Source organism: Lutjanus erythropterus, chromosome 3, assembly GCF_056507025.1.
Source record: "Lutjanus erythropterus isolate fLutEry1 chromosome 3, fLutEry1.hap2, whole genome shotgun sequence".
NCBI classification, from domain to species: Eukaryota; Metazoa; Chordata; class Actinopteri; order Lutjaniformes; family Lutjanidae; genus Lutjanus; species Lutjanus erythropterus.
The window spans coordinates 36,973,160-36,991,080 of NC_139319.1; the positions used below are offsets into that span (position 1 = coordinate 36,973,160).

The 17,921-nt window shown below is 40.7% G+C and overlaps 2 protein-coding genes across 3 annotated transcripts; one reads left to right on the plus strand and one right to left on the minus strand.

Moving 5' to 3' along the window:
- Positions 1-354: 354 nt before the first annotated feature.
- Positions 355-10,317, minus strand: pi4k2a (phosphatidylinositol 4-kinase type 2 alpha). Of its 2 annotated transcripts, none has more exons than XM_084716022.1 (9): positions 9,829-10,317; positions 6,466-6,666; positions 6,243-6,374; positions 4,993-5,146; positions 4,843-4,904; positions 3,536-3,635; positions 3,283-3,416; positions 3,025-3,084; positions 355-1,615 (listed from the first exon to the last, which is right to left on the minus strand). In XM_084716022.1, the coding sequence occupies exons 1-9, from the start codon at positions 10,165-10,167 to the stop codon at positions 1,454-1,456; spliced, it is 1,344 nt and encodes a 447-aa protein (XP_084572148.1). In that variant the 5' UTR covers positions 10,168-10,317; the 3' UTR covers positions 355-1,453. The 2 variants fall into 2 exon arrangements, with proteins under 2 accessions (XP_084572148.1, XP_084572149.1); XM_084716023.1 differs by having other exon boundaries at positions 4,843-4,900; positions 4,989-5,146.
- A 2,367-nt stretch (positions 10,318-12,684) lies between these two features.
- On the plus strand, positions 12,685-17,853 carry LOC146330472 (phosphoglycerate mutase 1). The gene is made up of 4 exons (XM_084716024.1): positions 12,685-13,068; positions 15,258-15,532; positions 15,638-15,818; positions 17,203-17,853. Exons 1-4 carry the CDS (start codon positions 12,930-12,932, stop codon positions 17,370-17,372), a joined length of 765 nt encoding a protein of 254 aa, XP_084572150.1. The 5' UTR covers positions 12,685-12,929; the 3' UTR covers positions 17,373-17,853.
- The last annotated feature ends 68 nt before the right edge of the window (positions 17,854-17,921 follow it).

Genomic DNA, 17,921 nt, shown 5'->3' on the forward strand with positions numbered 1-17,921 from the left:
ACTGTAGGACTCATCCTCACCTGATATTATCAGTTTACAATGTTGGATGTGTCCTGAGTTCCTGCAGTCAGCCCGTACTTCTGAGTTTGACCATAGATCAATTATTAAATAGGATTTCAACCATGGCTCCAATGCAGTATTTGGGCTGGTGTACTAATTTTTGCACATGCTATTGGTCCTTCAATAGAAAAATATTAATTATAGCAGCTTTAATTGACTTTCATTTTATTGTTGGACTAACCCATTTCTAAAATTACCTGCCGTTTTGATTATCCCCAGTGTACTGGCTGAATTTGTCATATTTGTGTCATGTCTGTTTGACTGAAAACTTTTCTCATTCAAAAAACACACGAGTTATCTGTATTAAGGGAATATGTTTTAATTATAATCTATCATTAAATATTACATACAAATTATACAGTGCATTGTCACAATACATTTCATGTCAGTTCAGTACAGCAGGAAGTTACTTTGATGTTTACTTGGGTCCACCCCACGAGCCAGAAAATTAACACAAATCAACATGGCTGAGACAAGCAGCAGCTTGTGGACTGGGAATCACGATCATTTCCCCTCCGGGATAATTTTATCTTCTTCCCCAGTGATTTAAGTCATCGGTGAAAGAGGAAAAATTAGGCAAACCAGCTGTAAGCTCAACAGAGAGTTTGTTTCTTTCACCAAAAGTGCCTCTGCTTTCCAACATCACGCCAGATGACTTGCAGATCCTAATCTAAACAGTTAGCAGAAGCAGGGAGTAACTGTGAAACCAGTTCCCGTGGCTCGTGTTCACTGAGTAAAGACACGCACACCGCTGAGTGCCCAGTTCCTAAATCTTCAGGACTTAACCCCAATGAGCACTGCTCTCATTTGTAAAAAAAAAAAAATGAAATGCTGATCTGGTCACTGTTGGCACCACTGCTTTTACCAGCCCGAGGCTTTTAACTGCATGGGAGGGAATATGCATGTGAATATTAAAAGGCAGAGAGGTATGAAGAGAGAGAAAAAAAAACTTGGAATGCAACACCTCCCATCCAAAAACAAAGTATGAGAGGCTTCTGACTGGCGTGCATGTGTGAGCAAACAATACGTGCAGCCAGGAGTCTTAACAAAAAGTCTGAAATCTTTCTCTCTCACAGGAAGGTACAGAATCTTCATCACTTTGACATTATTTCTTCATTGACTGATATCTGCACAAGGCACCGAGGCAGACAAGGAAGCCGTACTATGAAACTCTTCCTCTTTTGGCCTCATCTCTCCACCCACTCACTCACTCTTTGCAACCAAAATATCCTTAAAGGACAGGAGGGGAGGGTGATGGTTATTTCCGTTTCCAGGACAGACACCGGCGCTCTCAGATTCCGCCCCATCTTCCATTGCTACGTCGACACTTCCTCACTCCTATCCCCGCTCCGGCTTCCTGCTGTTCCTCCTCTTCCTCTCCGCTGAGTTGTTCCTACCACCAGGTGAAGAAGGGTCTTCTGCTCTGGAAACTCTGTGTGTAGGACTCGCTGTTGGCTCTCTGAGGTGCTCTGGCTGTTTCAACTATTACCGGGGGCATCTGGACCAACTGCAGGGGTGTTTTACCATCCTTCAGGGCTTGGCACAGGTTCAGGATCTTAAGATGATAAAAGGGGAAAGAAAAAGTATGTTGAAACAAAAACACTTGAATGTGTGCTTTAAAGGGGTAGTTTGGATTATTTGAAGTGGGGTTATTTGCAGTACTCACTGACAGTCAGTGTATTTTCCCACAGTATATGTCAGTTTGGGGAAGCAGAGAGGAGAACCAGCATGGAAGCTAAGCAATGAACTGCTGAGGACAGGATCAGTTACAGGTATTTTAGCCACTTAAAGGTCCAGGTCAGTTTAAGTGTACGCCATACTGAGAATAATTTCACCCCATTACCTTGCTGTCGCACAGCCTTTTCCGACAGGAAGCCAACATTATAAAAGCCAAATATCACGCTCTCCACACCAACCAAACTCACAGGAGAAAACAGTCATTTTACCTCGCAGAACACAGGAGTTGTTGGTTTACTGTTGCCTTGATTGGTTAGTTTGTTTGTGTTATACTATGACATTTCTCCTCTTACCTGTAGTATTATTTATCCATCTAAATAGTTTTGGGGTGAGATGCAGAATTTTGTACATATCAGCCATATAAGTGTCTGCCTTCTCGCCACTACAATGGGACTAAATGGCACTTGGCTTGAGGTGGTTAAACCATCAAGAGAATACAACCTCAGCAGCGATGTCTCTTTCAAGAAATCATCACCCAGTTTCTCAAGATAATCCACAGACCTTGTTGTGAGCAGTTTAATTTACGGCCTACTTTCTTTCTACTAGAAAGATGGTGGTTACAGTAAATTCTACTGCAGAAATAAAGTAGTTCCTATATGAAACCGCTCACAAGGCCTGTGGTTTATCTTGAGTAATCAGGTCATGATTTCTGGAAAGAGCCATTGGGGGTGTTGCTTTGAGCACCACAAGCCATGTGCTATTTAGTTCCATTCTACTGGAGAGAAGGCACACATTTCTATGGTAGACATCTCCAAAACTCTGCAAGTCTCACCAAAACTATCTAGATGGATAAATAGCAATACAGGTAAGAGTGGAAAAAAGCTTCTTCTTTTTTTTTATTTTCGGGTGAACTGTCCCTTTGAAAGATTAGTTTGGTTTCCTCACAGTCACACAATACCACAAGTTTTCTGTAAGGCAAATTTACAGATGGAGTACATTCCTTAGCTTCCATGCTGGTGCTCCTCTCTGCTCCTCCAATCTGGTGACGTGTTGATTGCCATCTACTGTTACTATTACACTGACTTTCAATAGGTACCTCATACAATCCCATTAAAGTAATCTGACCTATCCCTTTAAAGCAAAGACATCCATCAAAGGAGGATCAGTTAGTTTCAGGTCAAACTGCAGAAAAAGGAAGTGATAGAAACTGTTTCTTTCTGTGTGTCTTTGTATGTCTTTTCCAAATATAATAACAGCTTTAGATTTTGCTGTTTGGACAAAACTCACCTGCCCCCTCATTACAGCTACTTGTTTGTGAAACTGTCCTCTGTCGAAACCCGGGTCTTTCTGTGAGACAAAATCGACAGTACATGTGTCATACATATGACATTCACAGCCACAGAACTGAGTCATCCTCATCTCCATCTCACATTTTCCCTTATTTCAATTTCTGCATTCATTTCTCAGCCATATTCTTTCTTTCATAATTACCACTTCATTCTGCACAAAAATGCCTCTGAATACTTAATCAGAGTCCCTCAATACCTTGAATAATTCGTACAAGTCCTCTTCCAGGTCTTTGATGAAATTTGGGTCGGACAGTTTGGGTAGGACAAGCTCTCTGATCTCCTGGGAAAAAGGAACTTTGGCCTGGGAAAGCCACGCCCAGTAAAACGGATCTGGTGGTTGGACAATCAAACTGTGTCTCAATGACTATGCACACTTTTTGAAAAGAGCAAGAAAAGTTGAGAATACAGTGACAGTAGCTGATCAATTCAATGTCAGTGTAGGTGCTTACAGGCTCTCCAGGAGTCAGGGTGTTTGAGGGGGAAGGCGAGGCCGTTGTCTATAGCTGCCAGCTTGATGATGGGATCCTTTACCACCACCCAGTCCGTGTCCTACAGAGTTAAAGACACAGGCTTAATATAAGGACATATTAAAGTTCCCATGGAGTCAAAATCAATGTTTGAGAGTTTCCATCACATGTAGGTCAACAAAAAAGTAATTTAGTAAATCATTTCAGGTATTTTCATGGTATTTATTTTCCTGAATAACTGTCCATGACTCATCCTGTACCGATGATGCCATCGAAGCATAAAAGGAGAAAACATCAGTTCATCAGAACGGACCTGAGTGTTTCTGGAGGCGTGGCCTCACTGTACAAAAGCACAACTTTATTCTTTTGTTCATTTTCATTGACTGATTTGGGTGAAATATTCTACGGAGAAAAAATTTTGTAGTTTCTCTCTGATGTTCTCAGTTTCTTGATGGAAAGATAACTTTAGTGGAAAGTAGCTAACTGTGTCCTCTGGCCTCCCAGTGAATACAACCAGTCACCAGGACGAACACAGCCCCAGAGACCAACAGGGAATACACCACTGAGGTCATTTCCTAATGGAAAGACAGCTTTACTTGTTGCTAAAGTAACTTGGCTACTTGGCAACTGGCTACTGTAAACACCAATCATTGTCCACAAATGTAGGTCCCTCCCTCCTAACTTACATGAAACATAAGCAATTAGCACTCCGCTAGCCATTTCATGGGACTTTTAAAGGAGCAAATGAGTCCAAAAATGCAAAAAGCAAACCAAAAATGAGTACAGCAGTCCAAATAGTTCTTTCCCCTCCTCCCCAGAGCCGAGGAAGCTTAGGCAGGCTGCAGCGGCACCGCAGGAGCTCAAGACGAGTGGAACATTGTAAATTCACAATAACAGGCGACGATGAGTGCTACACTGTAAGTTGATCAGCTATTTATAACTGTCAGTTGTCTGTCAATGTAAAGCTAAGCCCTTTATCTTGAACACAAAAGCCTACTGCTCAACTGCCATGTAACAAGGGCGATAAAAGCTGTTGTTATTGTTCATAAAGCAATGTCGCTGCCTGCTGTGAATGTTATACTTCACAGCAGATGCAGATGCTGTTGTGTTACACATCACAGCAGCAGGCTATCTAAAAAACACACAGTAGAGCAGCATTTTGCTGTCATTCTTTGGTTCAGTGTATAAAAAAAAGCAAAGCTGGCATGATGAGCAGTCTTCTTTACAGCTGTATTGCAGGATCTTTATCTAAAAGGGGCTTGTGTATGTGTGTGTGTGTGTATTCTCACCCTATTCCCAACAGGGTCCATGGGACAGTCGTACTTCAGCAACCAGTTGTCATTTCCCCTGTCTACAAAAAAAAAACAACAACTCAAATTCAAAAATCTGAATCAAACCAGAGAGTTACTCAGTTTGTGCTGAATGGGGTCACCACATGCCTGTGTTCCTGATGATGTAATCAAGGACTACAAGTCGCTCAAACTGCAGCTGCAGCTGACGGTTGGTGTTTTCGGGCAAAGGCTCCGCTTCAAACCTCCGCAGCCAGAAATCTGCGTCCTTGTACCCATCAACAAAGAGCTGGAAGGAACCGACCTGGTGGAAGAGCAACAGATCATGGTCTTGAAGTTAGTCTTGATGACACTGTACATGATGTATTCTCTTTCTGTAGCAGCTAACATATCTGTGTTTCTATCCGTGTATTTTTATGTGCATTATGTGCAAACTTAATTTCGAACAAAAAAAAAAGCTTTTACACGAAACACCTTTTCTGAATAAGTTCTGCTCTGAGAGAAGAAGAAGAAGCTTGTTCCACTGTCATAAATATAGCTGACATGAAAGAATAATTACAACTCGCTCAACTGAGAAAAAAAAAGACCTCTCTCCATTTCTGTCTTGTGATGTCCACAGCGACTGGTTTTATTTAATTTTCTCTGAGGTTTATTGGCAGGTGGCAAATAACTGGTTTGGTTCCTAGTTTGTGACCTCTACTTCTTCTGCTCTGTTTATTACAGTCATGTGTAATGTAGCCGATGATGACAACAGCTCACCAGGCACATTACTCCTGTGTCATGACTTCACCCCTTCTTGGATGAAGCCAACCACTGATTTGGCTGACAGTAAATACAAATTCAGAGATCTTTGCCAGTTTAAATGCATAAACTAAGAAGACTGTTGTGCTGTTCAGCTATTTGGAACCCAAATCCTGTGGCCAGTTAGATGAACAATCATGCTAAGTCTATGCTGATCAACAACAGAGTGGTGAGAAGTGCAAAAATGGACAGTTTGAGCTCAACTTCCTAGATTACTTTATGCTCTTTACAAGGTTCATTTGTGATTAATTCATATTAAAATAGGCTTTGTGAGAGGACAGACTGTTGAACCAAACTCCATTCAAAAATGACATGTTTTATGGTAGGGTCATACATTTTAACAATAACAAACAAGAACAAAAGTGAACAAAGTGTGAACCCGTGTATGTAGGCTCATCTTATTATCTGAATAATGCATCCTTTCACTTTTTCTTTTTGGAAACATTAAAAAAAAATCACATCACAAATTGACAGTTAGATGGAAACATGTCTATAACATTTGACAGCACAGGATGAACTGGTCCTTATTTGGTTAATTTTACACAGAAATTCACCACTGAATGTAATCAGCTGTTTAATACAACAATTCATCAGATTACCTTTGGTGGCAGTCCAATCCTGTGGAAGCGCTGGCCCACTTTAGGCACCTTCTCCAGGGCTAGCCTCTTTCCTCGAGACTTCACCCTGTCTATGGCACTGTAGTTGAATGTTTCACTCGCCAGGTACACCACCTAGAGGGTGGGAGATTGTTTACGTGAAGGGATATTTGCCAGAGGGTTTACTGCTTTTGTAAAGTGGAGGCAGCAGCGTGCATGTCTGTACCTTGGTCCTGGGAACAATGTTGAGCTCCAGTTTCTGATCGACCAGGCTGGCCCCGGCCTCCGAGAGGTAACCCTGGTTCAGGACCAGACAGTCGCGGCCAAAGCAGCAGGGACAGCACAGTTTCTGGAGCCACTTGGTCCACTTGGGGTTGAGCTGGCCATAGGGCTCTTCATTCTTAGGTTTGAACACGCCAATGATTTTCTGTAGAGGGAAGCAGAGTAGGAGAAAATGAGAGGGAAAACCAGGGAAGAGAGAGAGCAGACCGAGAGACTCCAATTCAAAAAAGGAGTTAGAAAAGCAAAATTAAGAAATGGAGAAGAAAGGAAGGTTTGGTTGAGTATGAGACAGTTAAATATTTAAACCTGTGTGTAACATTTCTGCATTAAATACAACTGCATTAAACAGTTTGAGAGTTAAAACTATCCTGAGATCCTCCTGTTTTGAAGGTTGACAATGATAAAAAAAAACTTGCTATGTGTCTCTACTCACTATAAGATAGGTCATAATGGCTTGTTTACACTGCGAACCATGATGAAGGTTAGTACTGAATTCAGTCCCTGTCCCGTTATAGTTGAAATTCAATAAACTCACAGGGAGCAGTTGGATCAAAGTACATCCAACAGGAGAAGCTGCATGTTCTTTGTGTGAAATGAAGAACGTCAAACTGAGAAAATGTAAAAGAAAATCAAATTTGTTTGTAATGTTCATCTGTGTGACTGAAGACTTGTTCAGCTTATCGAACATGTTCTCTCAAGTACAACTGAATTAATACCAAGTTGGACTCAAAAGTTTGTTTGTTTTAAATTATTAAAGAATTACCTCAAGTTGTCTTTTAAAATTCAGTCAACTTTAAATTTCAAGGGAGCCTGGACACTAACTTTTTAAAGCAAAAAACAAATAGATCATTACAGTGTCCTTTGTAAACTGGAAAATATGAATGAAAAACATACAGAGGATTCAGGGGGACAGTGGAGAGGTTTATGATTTAAGGATTACACTGCAGGAATTATACTTTTTATCAGTGAAAACGGAAAAGTGAAACTATAAACTGTCTTTACAGCCTGTAAAAAAAAAAGTTGAAACAACTCAAAAGCTCAAGGCAACTTACTGTAATAGACTTTGGAGTTAAGAGTTAAGCCCAAACTCTTAAGTGCTGAAATAAACTAAAATAGGTTTTGCCAATCTATAATCTTTAGTTGAGATAATTTACTTCTCTTCCTTAGATAATTAGCATTTTAGAAACTCAAAAAACTTGTATTTCAAAAAAACCCTATTTGTCATTATTTAGGTGGCTGAAAATCAAATGTTTTAATTGAAAATACTGAAATATTAACAATTATTTGCTTTCACATCAATGAGGTTAATCAACAATTTCTGAAGTACAGCATTTTTTTTTTTTTTTTTTTAAATCAAAGTTTCAAGATTATCTAAAGAAAAAAGGTAAATTATCTCAAGGTGGTAAAACCTTTTCATGACTCAAAAGTCAAAAATCTACTGTAGTAAGATACCCTGAAAATTTTGAGGTTTTTATGTCACTTTTAAGTAGCATATAGAAAATCACATGTTGCATTACGCTAGTATGACACGCAGACGCTTACACACATACACCGATTACAACATGGAACTTGGTCATCGACAAGAATTATATCCTCACAGGGAGCTAGCACATGACTACTAAGCACATTGGTGACTAACTGAAGAAACTGCAGGAGTGGGGGAGCAATGGGAGTGGGTTACTGGATAAAAACCTCATGCACTCAGCTTAGAATACTTCTTTCTGTTTCATAAGCTTTCAGTGAGTGGAGAAAGTGGCACATAAAGGGCCTGGACTATTTTGTGTCAATCAGACTGAAAATGCAAATGAAATGTGGGAGCATCCAGCCTCAAAGACACACTTCCTTTTTTTAAAAAAATGGACTGAAGACAATATTATAGACAGGAGGTCAGTGACGTGTCTGTTGCTCAAGACTTTTACTGTTCGGCTCTGGCAGTGCTGATCAAAGTTTACTGCTAATAATTTGGCATGATTAGTGAGAGAGATGTCATTGAGGGTGATAAATGCCAAGTAATGCTCTATAACAGTTCATGTGCTGATACTCTTTGTGAAACTTTGTGTTCGATTAGATATTTTAGACTTTGTTCTTTGGTCAGACTTGCAATGGGGGGGGGGGGGGGGGGCTACCTGAAATAATGTCTGACAAGCATCTTATCTGTGACTGTATTGATGCTGATATCATTGTGACAGCTCATCAGAGACGGACATTAACTCACAGACTACCTGCCTGCACAGTCACAGACAAAAGCATTTTAGAGGGAGCTGAGCAACTGGAACAAGACTTAAAAAAAAAAAAATAAAAACAGGAATGTAAATATTGAACTTATTTTCAAGAAATATGTGCACCATATGTATCTATTTAAATGACTTGTCCATATGGTATTTCTCATTTAAAGTGCTCTGTCATACAGGGAAATAGGAAAGCCTACATTCCCTAAACTCTGGTGTGTGCTACAAGATAACTCTGGAGACAAATAATGTTAATAGGGCTGCATGATATGGTAAAAATTAATCATATTTTGACAGATATTGTGACTGTGATATGATTCCTGATTAGTGGGAATGATCATTTTCACTGGAAAAAATATCACAATCATGACGATGTGATAGTTGTTGGGGTCTGTACCAAACAAAAATGTTTTCTTACAACTGGAGAACAGGATTTGTAGGTCATGGCATCTCTGCGGCACTTCAGTACTTAATTATAATGCTGTTTTGTCACATATTTTTCCATTAAAAAAATGTAGCAATATCTGGATAGTCACTTAGTCATGCTGAAATTTCAATAATACTTAAATTAATTATGTAGCCCTAAATGTTTATAAGGCACACACCCAAACAGAAAATGTGGTTTGCTCAGTTCTTAAAATTCTAATTTAAAATGTTCTTTTCTTAATTTGTTTTTTATTTAGATTTAATTTGTTATATTTAATTACTCTGATTATTTACACTGTTTCTGTTTCTGTTTTGTGCTGAGTGAGTTTCTATGAACAACTAGATAGACCGACTACAATCTGATGGACAATAACGTTGTATTCTATTATTTTCCATTCTGTGATTTCGTTGTTTATTAGTTCAAACTAGAAAGTGTAGGATCATGTTGTGTTTACATGCCTGACAGCCTATTTGCCAAGTCATCACAGGCTAGTTAGAAGAGGCCTTTCCTAGAAGCGTCTAACCCAACATCCAAACAGTCCTGCAGTCACACACAGCACTTTACATTTCTCACATCAGTCATAAGACAGACCGTTAGCGTTGCAGCAACGGACGGTGGTCGGTAGGTCAAAGTTGGCAGCTTCTCGTCTTACCCCCTGTGAGTCTTTGACAAAATAGCTTCCACTGGATCCCTGGTAGATCCTCTCCGGGTAGATCCCCTCCTCTATGGCTCGCTCGGCCTTTCGGATGATCTCTCTGAACTCGGGATCCTCCGGGAACTCGTTCCTGTGGGGCTCCCGCGGCGAACTCCCGCGGTCCCTGTCCAGAAGCGGCTGTCTCTCCCGGCTGCGCCCCGGACTGCCGGCCGGGATGCGCACCACCGAGCCCGGTGTGCTTCCAAACGCACCTCGGGGGCTAGTGGGCTCTGTGGGACAGTAGCTGAAATCACCGGAGTCCCGGAGCGGAGAGACAAGCGGACTCGTCTCGTCCATGACTCTGGAGGTGGGCGAGGAGTTATTCTAACTCTTGGTGAAAGCGAAGAAATAGAAAAGAGGACGAAATAGAAGAGGGAAAGAAAGTGGGACGGTTGTTTTGCTGGCTAGTACTGACACTGGCTAACAAGGAAACACAGAAAAAAAGAAAAGTCAGATGACTGTCAGCTTCCGGGAAGAGGCGGGACCTGGTGAGTGTTTTGATATTTAACCAATCAGCGTTCAAATGCTCCTGTCAAGAATCTAATATGTAGTGCTGATTGGACAAAATCAATCTGTCCTCGGAAGACACGTGACACCATAGTTAACCCTATCAATTAACTCTATAAAAATGCTATTATGGGACTGGGAAATGGTTATATTTAGAAGGTAACCCTTGATTTGCGAAATTCTCGCGAGATATGTAAATAATTAATTGTCTCCATGTACAAACTAGTTATGTTTCATAGTGTGACAACACTGTTGTTAAGATTTGACTTGAGTTGGGAACAAAAACACTTGGTTATGGTTAGGGAAATATGATATTCTGGGTTTAAATTAATACTCTTGGGTTTGAATTAATACCACGAGATTTTTCGCGGGTCTGGGGTTCCCTTCTGGAGATGACCCTGAGACATAATCGTAATCTCGACAAATTGTGTTGGTCTGTTCGGACGACCTGAAAAGCCAAATCCATCTTCATTAAATCTCTCCCAAATTAATTTGACGAAATGTAGTCAATAAATGTTAAGATTAATAACAAGACTCAGCCGACCAGTATGCTGGAAATCATGAACGTGTTTCTGTTCTGTTATTATCTCTGACAGCAAACTGCGGTCAAGCCAGCCGCTCCAACATTTCAAGAGCTCCCGTCTCGCAGACTTCATGGCAAATACACGGAGGCGGTTGAGAAAGTCAGCGCTAGGATGATACAGCGTGGACCAACTTCTGCTTTTCATAAAATAAAATGTGGGTTTATACAACATAGACAAAATTCAATGTAATTTTCATTTGATCAAAATACATCATAGCAAATTAAGCCTATGATTTTGCTATGCATGCAGCCACATAACACTCAACACTTTGAGTTCCTTGTTGAGAATCATATTTGATGTATTTGTGGTGGCTTTGTAGGTGTCAACGCAACAGAAGTGTAGTGCTGAAGGGCTGAAGTGGGGGATTGTTTCTCCCTGACAATCAAAGAGGATCAGCAGCACAAAAAGGTCAAATCATGGTGGCCTGGTGGTTAAGACCATTGGTACATGTTATCTTTTTGTATATTACATAAATTTAATATGAGGTCCATAGTATTAAGTGTTTAACACTTGTTTTATTCCTAAAAATGATGAATGATGAAATTTGACTACTCCCCCCTCCTCCTCCATTGGAACGTCAAAGGTCAGGGGTAGTAATAACTGAATAATATCTTTGTCATGCTCAAACTAGCACTTCAGCAGTGCAGATTCTGGTTTGAATGAGGGACTACTAAAGGACATTCTAACCTCAACACTGACACACCCCAGGCTAACCAATGTCTTCTTTGAAAATCCAATGACTAATACAGTCAGAGCCCGTCGTGAGTGAGGAAGTCCAAGTCATGTCGCAAGTCCATGAGATCCCCATAAGTCCTCATGAGCAAACTGCAAATTTCAGGTCTCTGACTATTAATGTTAAATGACCACATTTAATTCCTTTTAAAGTTTTAATAGTGTTTTTCTATCTTTAGGCTTATCAATAAATGTAATTTTATTATTTGTTATAACAATTTATGATAATAATTTGTAATTTCCAGTCCTCATAGTAAGTCTAAAATAAGTACAGAGTTGAAGCCTATGTAAAATAAATAACCAAAAAATAAAACAAAAAAAGTTGAGAATGTTTTAACAATAAAGCAACCAATGCCAAAGCCTTTTTGAGTTCACTCAACTAATGGCTAATCTGTCAACTTAGGCTAAGAAGTTAAGAAGAAATGCTTTAAGTTTGTCAAACTTTACATTACTATTCAGATCTACTCATGTACTTAAGTTCACTCAATGTGCTATCTTAAGTTTGTCAATGTAACTCTTATTGTTGTTAATCAAATGAAATGATTCAGGATTTCTTAACATGGGTAGCTCTAAATAGTAATGTTAAATTTATTTAACTGAAAGTAGCACTTTAAGTGAACCTCTTAACCTAAGTTTACTCAGCTTTTCTTATTTATTTTTCAGTGTACGTCTTTCTTTAGGAAAAGAGGAGCACAATAAGGCAGTGGTGCAGTTTGCTGGTGCTGCAACTCAGATAATAAGCAAAAAGTAGGTGAATACAGATGTTGCTCTTGCTTGGATAGTTAATGATGTTTGTGTAATTACTATGTGGCTGTCTGGTATTTAAAGAGGTGCAGAGCAGTATTTTCTCCACTTACGTTGATTTTTCCACATGATGCTCTGCCTGCCTGCAGGACGCAGTGTTGGGCGTGTGGACGTGCCGCTGTGCGCATCCTCCTGCCTCCCTCCTCCTCCTCCGGCGCGCACATCCCGCCTTCTGATTGGTGGAAACCAGCAGGAAGCGAGCTCGGGTCGTGAGATCTGTCAAGTTCAGTCAGATCAGCCAACTCTACAAACCTCCGGCTTCCGCACGCTATCCTTCCAGACTACCCCAAAATACCGTACCCCTGTCTGCGGAGCCGTGTTTTGGGTTGCAGCGAAGTCCGGTCAAATCTGCGGTCGCTGCTGCCGCGTTTGAAGAAGAGCCACTCAGTCCAGATATTCCGGAAACACAGCGCAGAGGGCATCGGTGTGAGGATGGCTGCGCACAAGCTGGTCCTGATCCGCCATGGAGAGAGCTGCTGGAACCAGGAGAACCGTTTCTGCGGCTGGTTCGACGCGGACCTGAGTGAGACCGGGGAGCAGGAGGCCAAGAGAGGAGGACAGGCGCTGAAAGGTACGATTTAATTTCACTCAGGGCCCAGTCGGGCTTCCTCTCGGTCACTGGATTAAGCCGATGCGAGCTTATGCAACTCTGCCGGATGGGGAAACAGGTAGTCGGCCCACTGCGACATAAGACGAGCCAGAGACAGCGTGGAGTGACCGTCGTGTTTAGTAGGCCGGACGGTTCTGTTAGTCTTTCAAATAAACCGACCACGAATGTTTAAAACACTCTTTTAATTATTTAGTTACCCCTCAAAAAATAAGAGAGAGAGAAAAAACTATATCCCAGTATCCTAGCAATAATAATCATGATAATATATCATCGTCATATCTTTAGGATATACAATATATCAATATAAATCTTTTCAATAAAATATTGTACTGTAAATTTTCACTTAGTGAAGGGCTCAACAATAAGGATCTACCACTTGCATGGGGCAAGTAAAATGCCATGTTAGGCTAGTAAATTTAGCAATTAATGTACCCGACCAGCTAAATTATTTTGATAACTGATTATTGTAAACGTTTTTTTCATGCAAATATAGCTGAAAATACTGTTTTCAGCCTTTCAAGCATAGCAATTCCCTGCTTTTCTTCATTTATCACCATATAACATAGAAGAAAGAAATCACCTTGGACTTTGAGAAACTGAGATGGATATTTTTCAAAATCAGATATCACAATACTTTCGACTAAATAACTCAGTACTGATGTTGGAACAATATTGTAGGGATGCCTTTTGAGGCTTTCACAAAGTATTAACATTAGTGATAAATAATTATCAGTAATGTGGATATAGTGACTGAGTGGGTGAGGGTTGAACAGTCTGGTGAGATCAGAAAGTCATCACTTTAAGCGACTATAAGGAGTTTTTAACTGGTTATGAAACAGTCTCAAATTAATATGTATTCCTCTATATAACCTACAACAGCAAATGAGACCATTCAGGAGAAGGTTGTCTGTTTCTCGGTAGTTATTCTGAATGTCTGCCACCAGATGGCGGGTATCCATAGTTTTGCATATTTCAGACCAGTACTGGGCAGGTTAAGGATATATGTGTGGCACACATTTGATGAAGAGCAGAGATGCTGTACGTAGTTTGATCAGACATCTGTCAGTCTGGCACAGATTACAGAGTCTCTGCTGGACACGACGCCCACGATGGTCCCACACACTGAGACAGCCTGGAGGCCCTCGGGCTTACATGCTCCTTATTTTAGGTTTTCCCTACATCAGCCTTTTCCAGAAGAGAAATACAGACAATAATTCTGCTTTGTATGTTTGATAAGTGATATAATTTGTATTGTGTAGTGAATTTACCAGCAGAGATGGTGATTTTACTGGAATGTAGGAACATTTTCAGAGGTGCAGAGACGTCATTAGTTGTATCTGTATCTGTTCAACCCAAAAATGATCTGTCTCTATCTGTATTTGTTCAACCAATAAAATTATCTGTCTCTGTATTCAGAAAGAAAAACAGAAATGGGTGTGGTTTATTCATGAATCATGTTAAATTAGGCATCCTTATACTTTACTTTCATTTTTTTTTTTTTTTTAACTCTGCTAAGGTAATTGTGGAGCTGACTTTTCCCAAATAATTCTAAGCATCTTCAGATAGAAGAAATGTATGTTTCCATTGCATTATTTGTGCTTTTCCAGATAACATATTCTGATTCAGGCAAGTATCTGTGCCTACAGACTGAGCCATAACTTCAGTGTCACTAGGTCGACTTTAAATATTGTCTGACGTCAAGTCAAGTACAAAAAATTATTAAACACAAACAAATTATCTGTATTTGTATCTGTAATGTTGCTGTTCACTGTGCTGGATCTTGTGGGGGAGAGAGGGGAAAGGCCAGGGCGGTTTTACAATCTTAGACCTCCACATTATTTGATGTGTTTGTTTCTGTCAGGTACACGCTCCTGTTGGTTTAATGTGACCCAGAATCGACTGCAGGCTGACTGCCAGAGCCCCATGATGTAGCACTGCCCCTGACTAAGCAAAAACAACTGAATTAATGTCAGGAGAGGAGCAATAAACAAAGCAGATAGTCATTGAGTTGAGTGTAATGTAGTTAGAATTATAAAGTTTTCTCTCTGTAGCATGAAATTCATTTGAATTGCATGCTGCCCTGCACTTACACATTAGTGAAAGATTTGCACTGACCATCTTTGTCATGTCCTGTCTCTGCTTCACCTCAGACGCTGGGTATGAATTCGATATTTGCTATACCTCTGTCCTGAAAAGAGCCATCCGCACCCTGTGGTTTGTTCTGGACAGCATCGACCAGATGTGGCTGCCTGTTCATCGGACCTGGCGCCTCAATGAGCGCCACTATGGCGGCCTGACTGGGCTGAACAAGGCTGAAACAGCAGCCAAACACGGAGAGGCCCAGGTCAAGATCTGGAGGCGCTCCTTTGACATTCCTCCCCCACCCATGGATGAAGGGCATGACTTCTATCAGAACATTAGCAAGGTGCCGCCACAGGAGAACAGTGAAGTCTTGTGTCTTTCTCTTTTACAAATGCAGAGCTTTTTATTACATCAGTGTGAAAATATTTCCTTTCTGCTTTCGATGTAGGACCGGCGTTATGCTGACCTGACCGAGGACCAGCTTCCCAGCTGTGAGAGTCTCAAGGACACCATCGCCAGGGCACTGCCCTTCTGGGACAACGAGATTGTTCCACAGATCAAAGAGGGGAAGAGGGTGCTGATCGCTGCCCATGGCAACAGTCTCCGCGGCATCGTTAAGCACCTTGAGGGTAAGACATAGTGGAGAGGCAGCGTTTATCCCACGTTAAATTCTGAGAAGATTGCATTTATTGACAACCTTAATATTATTCAACACTGAATCAATGAGCTCCCTGTCTAAATAAAGGTCTAGTGCGTAGGATTTAGTGGCATCAAGCATTTTTCTTGGAGACTGCAAACACCTCGCTTCACCCTCCCACTTACAATGGCTGCAAAATTCACAAAAAACAGGAATGGCTCTCTCTAGAGCCAGTGTTTGGTTTTTCTTTCAAGACTACTGTAGAAACGTGGTATGACTAAGTGTGAACCAACTGTGACGTTACCAATTGGTTTGTGGGCTACCATTTTGGAGCCTCGAGTTTGGCATTATGGTGGTTGCCATCTTGGAATTTTGCAACCAGAGTATGTGCAGCAGAGAGCCGGTGGGTGATGTACTGCACCTTGGGCAATGCTTGGTTTTGGCTCATCTGTTCAGCAGGAAATAATGGTGGCCTGCCTGGTCGTGATATTTCTCATATTACAGCTAAACAACACACTAAAATATGTTTCTAAATGAGTGAGAAATAGGCAATGCAGTAACATAATCTTGACCCATATTTGATCAAGACTGCCTTGCTTGACAGTTTGATTTGAGTGTCATGAGCCCTGCATGTTGCAATGGATGACTTGAGAGTGACTTGTCAATCAGGTAGCTCTGTCCTAAAACATACTCTGCTTTATTGTCTATTTTACTTTAAATAGGACCATAAGTTACAAAATGAACACCATCCTGTATAGACAAAGATTTGAAGCTAGTGATTGAGACCATAAATTCATTGGGACACTGTTTACTGAGGTAATAAATCTTTTTGCAGCCAGTTGAGTTGCCCCCTCCTGGCCATTAGAAAGAATGCAGGTTTAAGACACTTGAAGTCTAAATTGGGGAGTAATTTTTGAAACACAAGGTCTTTGATTCCACAGCAAAATAAACTGAAGCAGGCTTCTCATTTCTAGGTGACGACCATGGATTTTGTGAACTAAAATGATGACTCCCACTAGCAGAATTCAGTGTAACTAGCTAATACTGCATAAGCTCATGCTAATGCTGTCTCCAACTGACTTTTTAATATTTCCACCAGACACATTTTAAAACAAGAACCGTGAAAAGTATATAAAGTTACTTTACAGCTGCGTACATGATTTAATGTTAATGTTAGTGGGCTGAGGCTAAAGCTACAGGGTCTACAGGGTCTTTGCTATACTAACTTAAGATTTCTAACTCAGGATGTTCTTCAATTAAGACACTTACGTAATGGCTAAATTCCTATCTACACTTTTCAGTGAGCAAGAAATCTTTGCCATCATACATTATCCATACACAAGTTAAAAGGTCTGTGTTTCTGTTATTGTTCCCAGGTATGTCAGAGGAGGCCATCATGGAGCTGAACCTGCCCACAGGCATCCCCATCGTGTACGAGCTGGACAAGAACCTGAAGCCTACAGGACCCATGCAGTTCCTGGGAGACGAGGAGACCGTCAAGAAGGCCATGGAGGCTGTTGCTGCTCAGGGCAAAGTCAAGAAATAGATTGGATGAGCTGGAGTACAGATCAACCACATGCTGTAAAATTATTGAGTTATTACAAGGTCATTTACTGTCACTGTCATCACAGACCTGCGCACACATACACACACACACCATGTGCACTTTATTTTGATAATGCGCAGCTTTCACAAATGTACAATCTAGAGTTTGATTTGATTGGTCTTTACTTTGTGACATACTGAAACATGCAGTTCACTATTAGACAATGGATGTCAGCTGTAATATGGTTTAAGCACTGACCAAAATGCAAAATTAGGGACCAGCTAATAGGAACAAACATAGACTAACCCTGCAGAGTTGTTCCAAGTATTCCTTCCTATTTATGACCCATATAGGTGAATGAACAGTATGACCTATAAAGTAACACTGGCTGTCTGTAAAACGGTGAGTTGATGTGCTCTGCACTGCTGATTTTTGTTTGCTGTGGTGTTGTGAAAAAAGGAATAAATGTTGTGAACCATTACGTGAACCAGCGTCTGTCATTTTACTTTCTTACAGTGGCAACACTAGAATAAAAAATACACAAATACA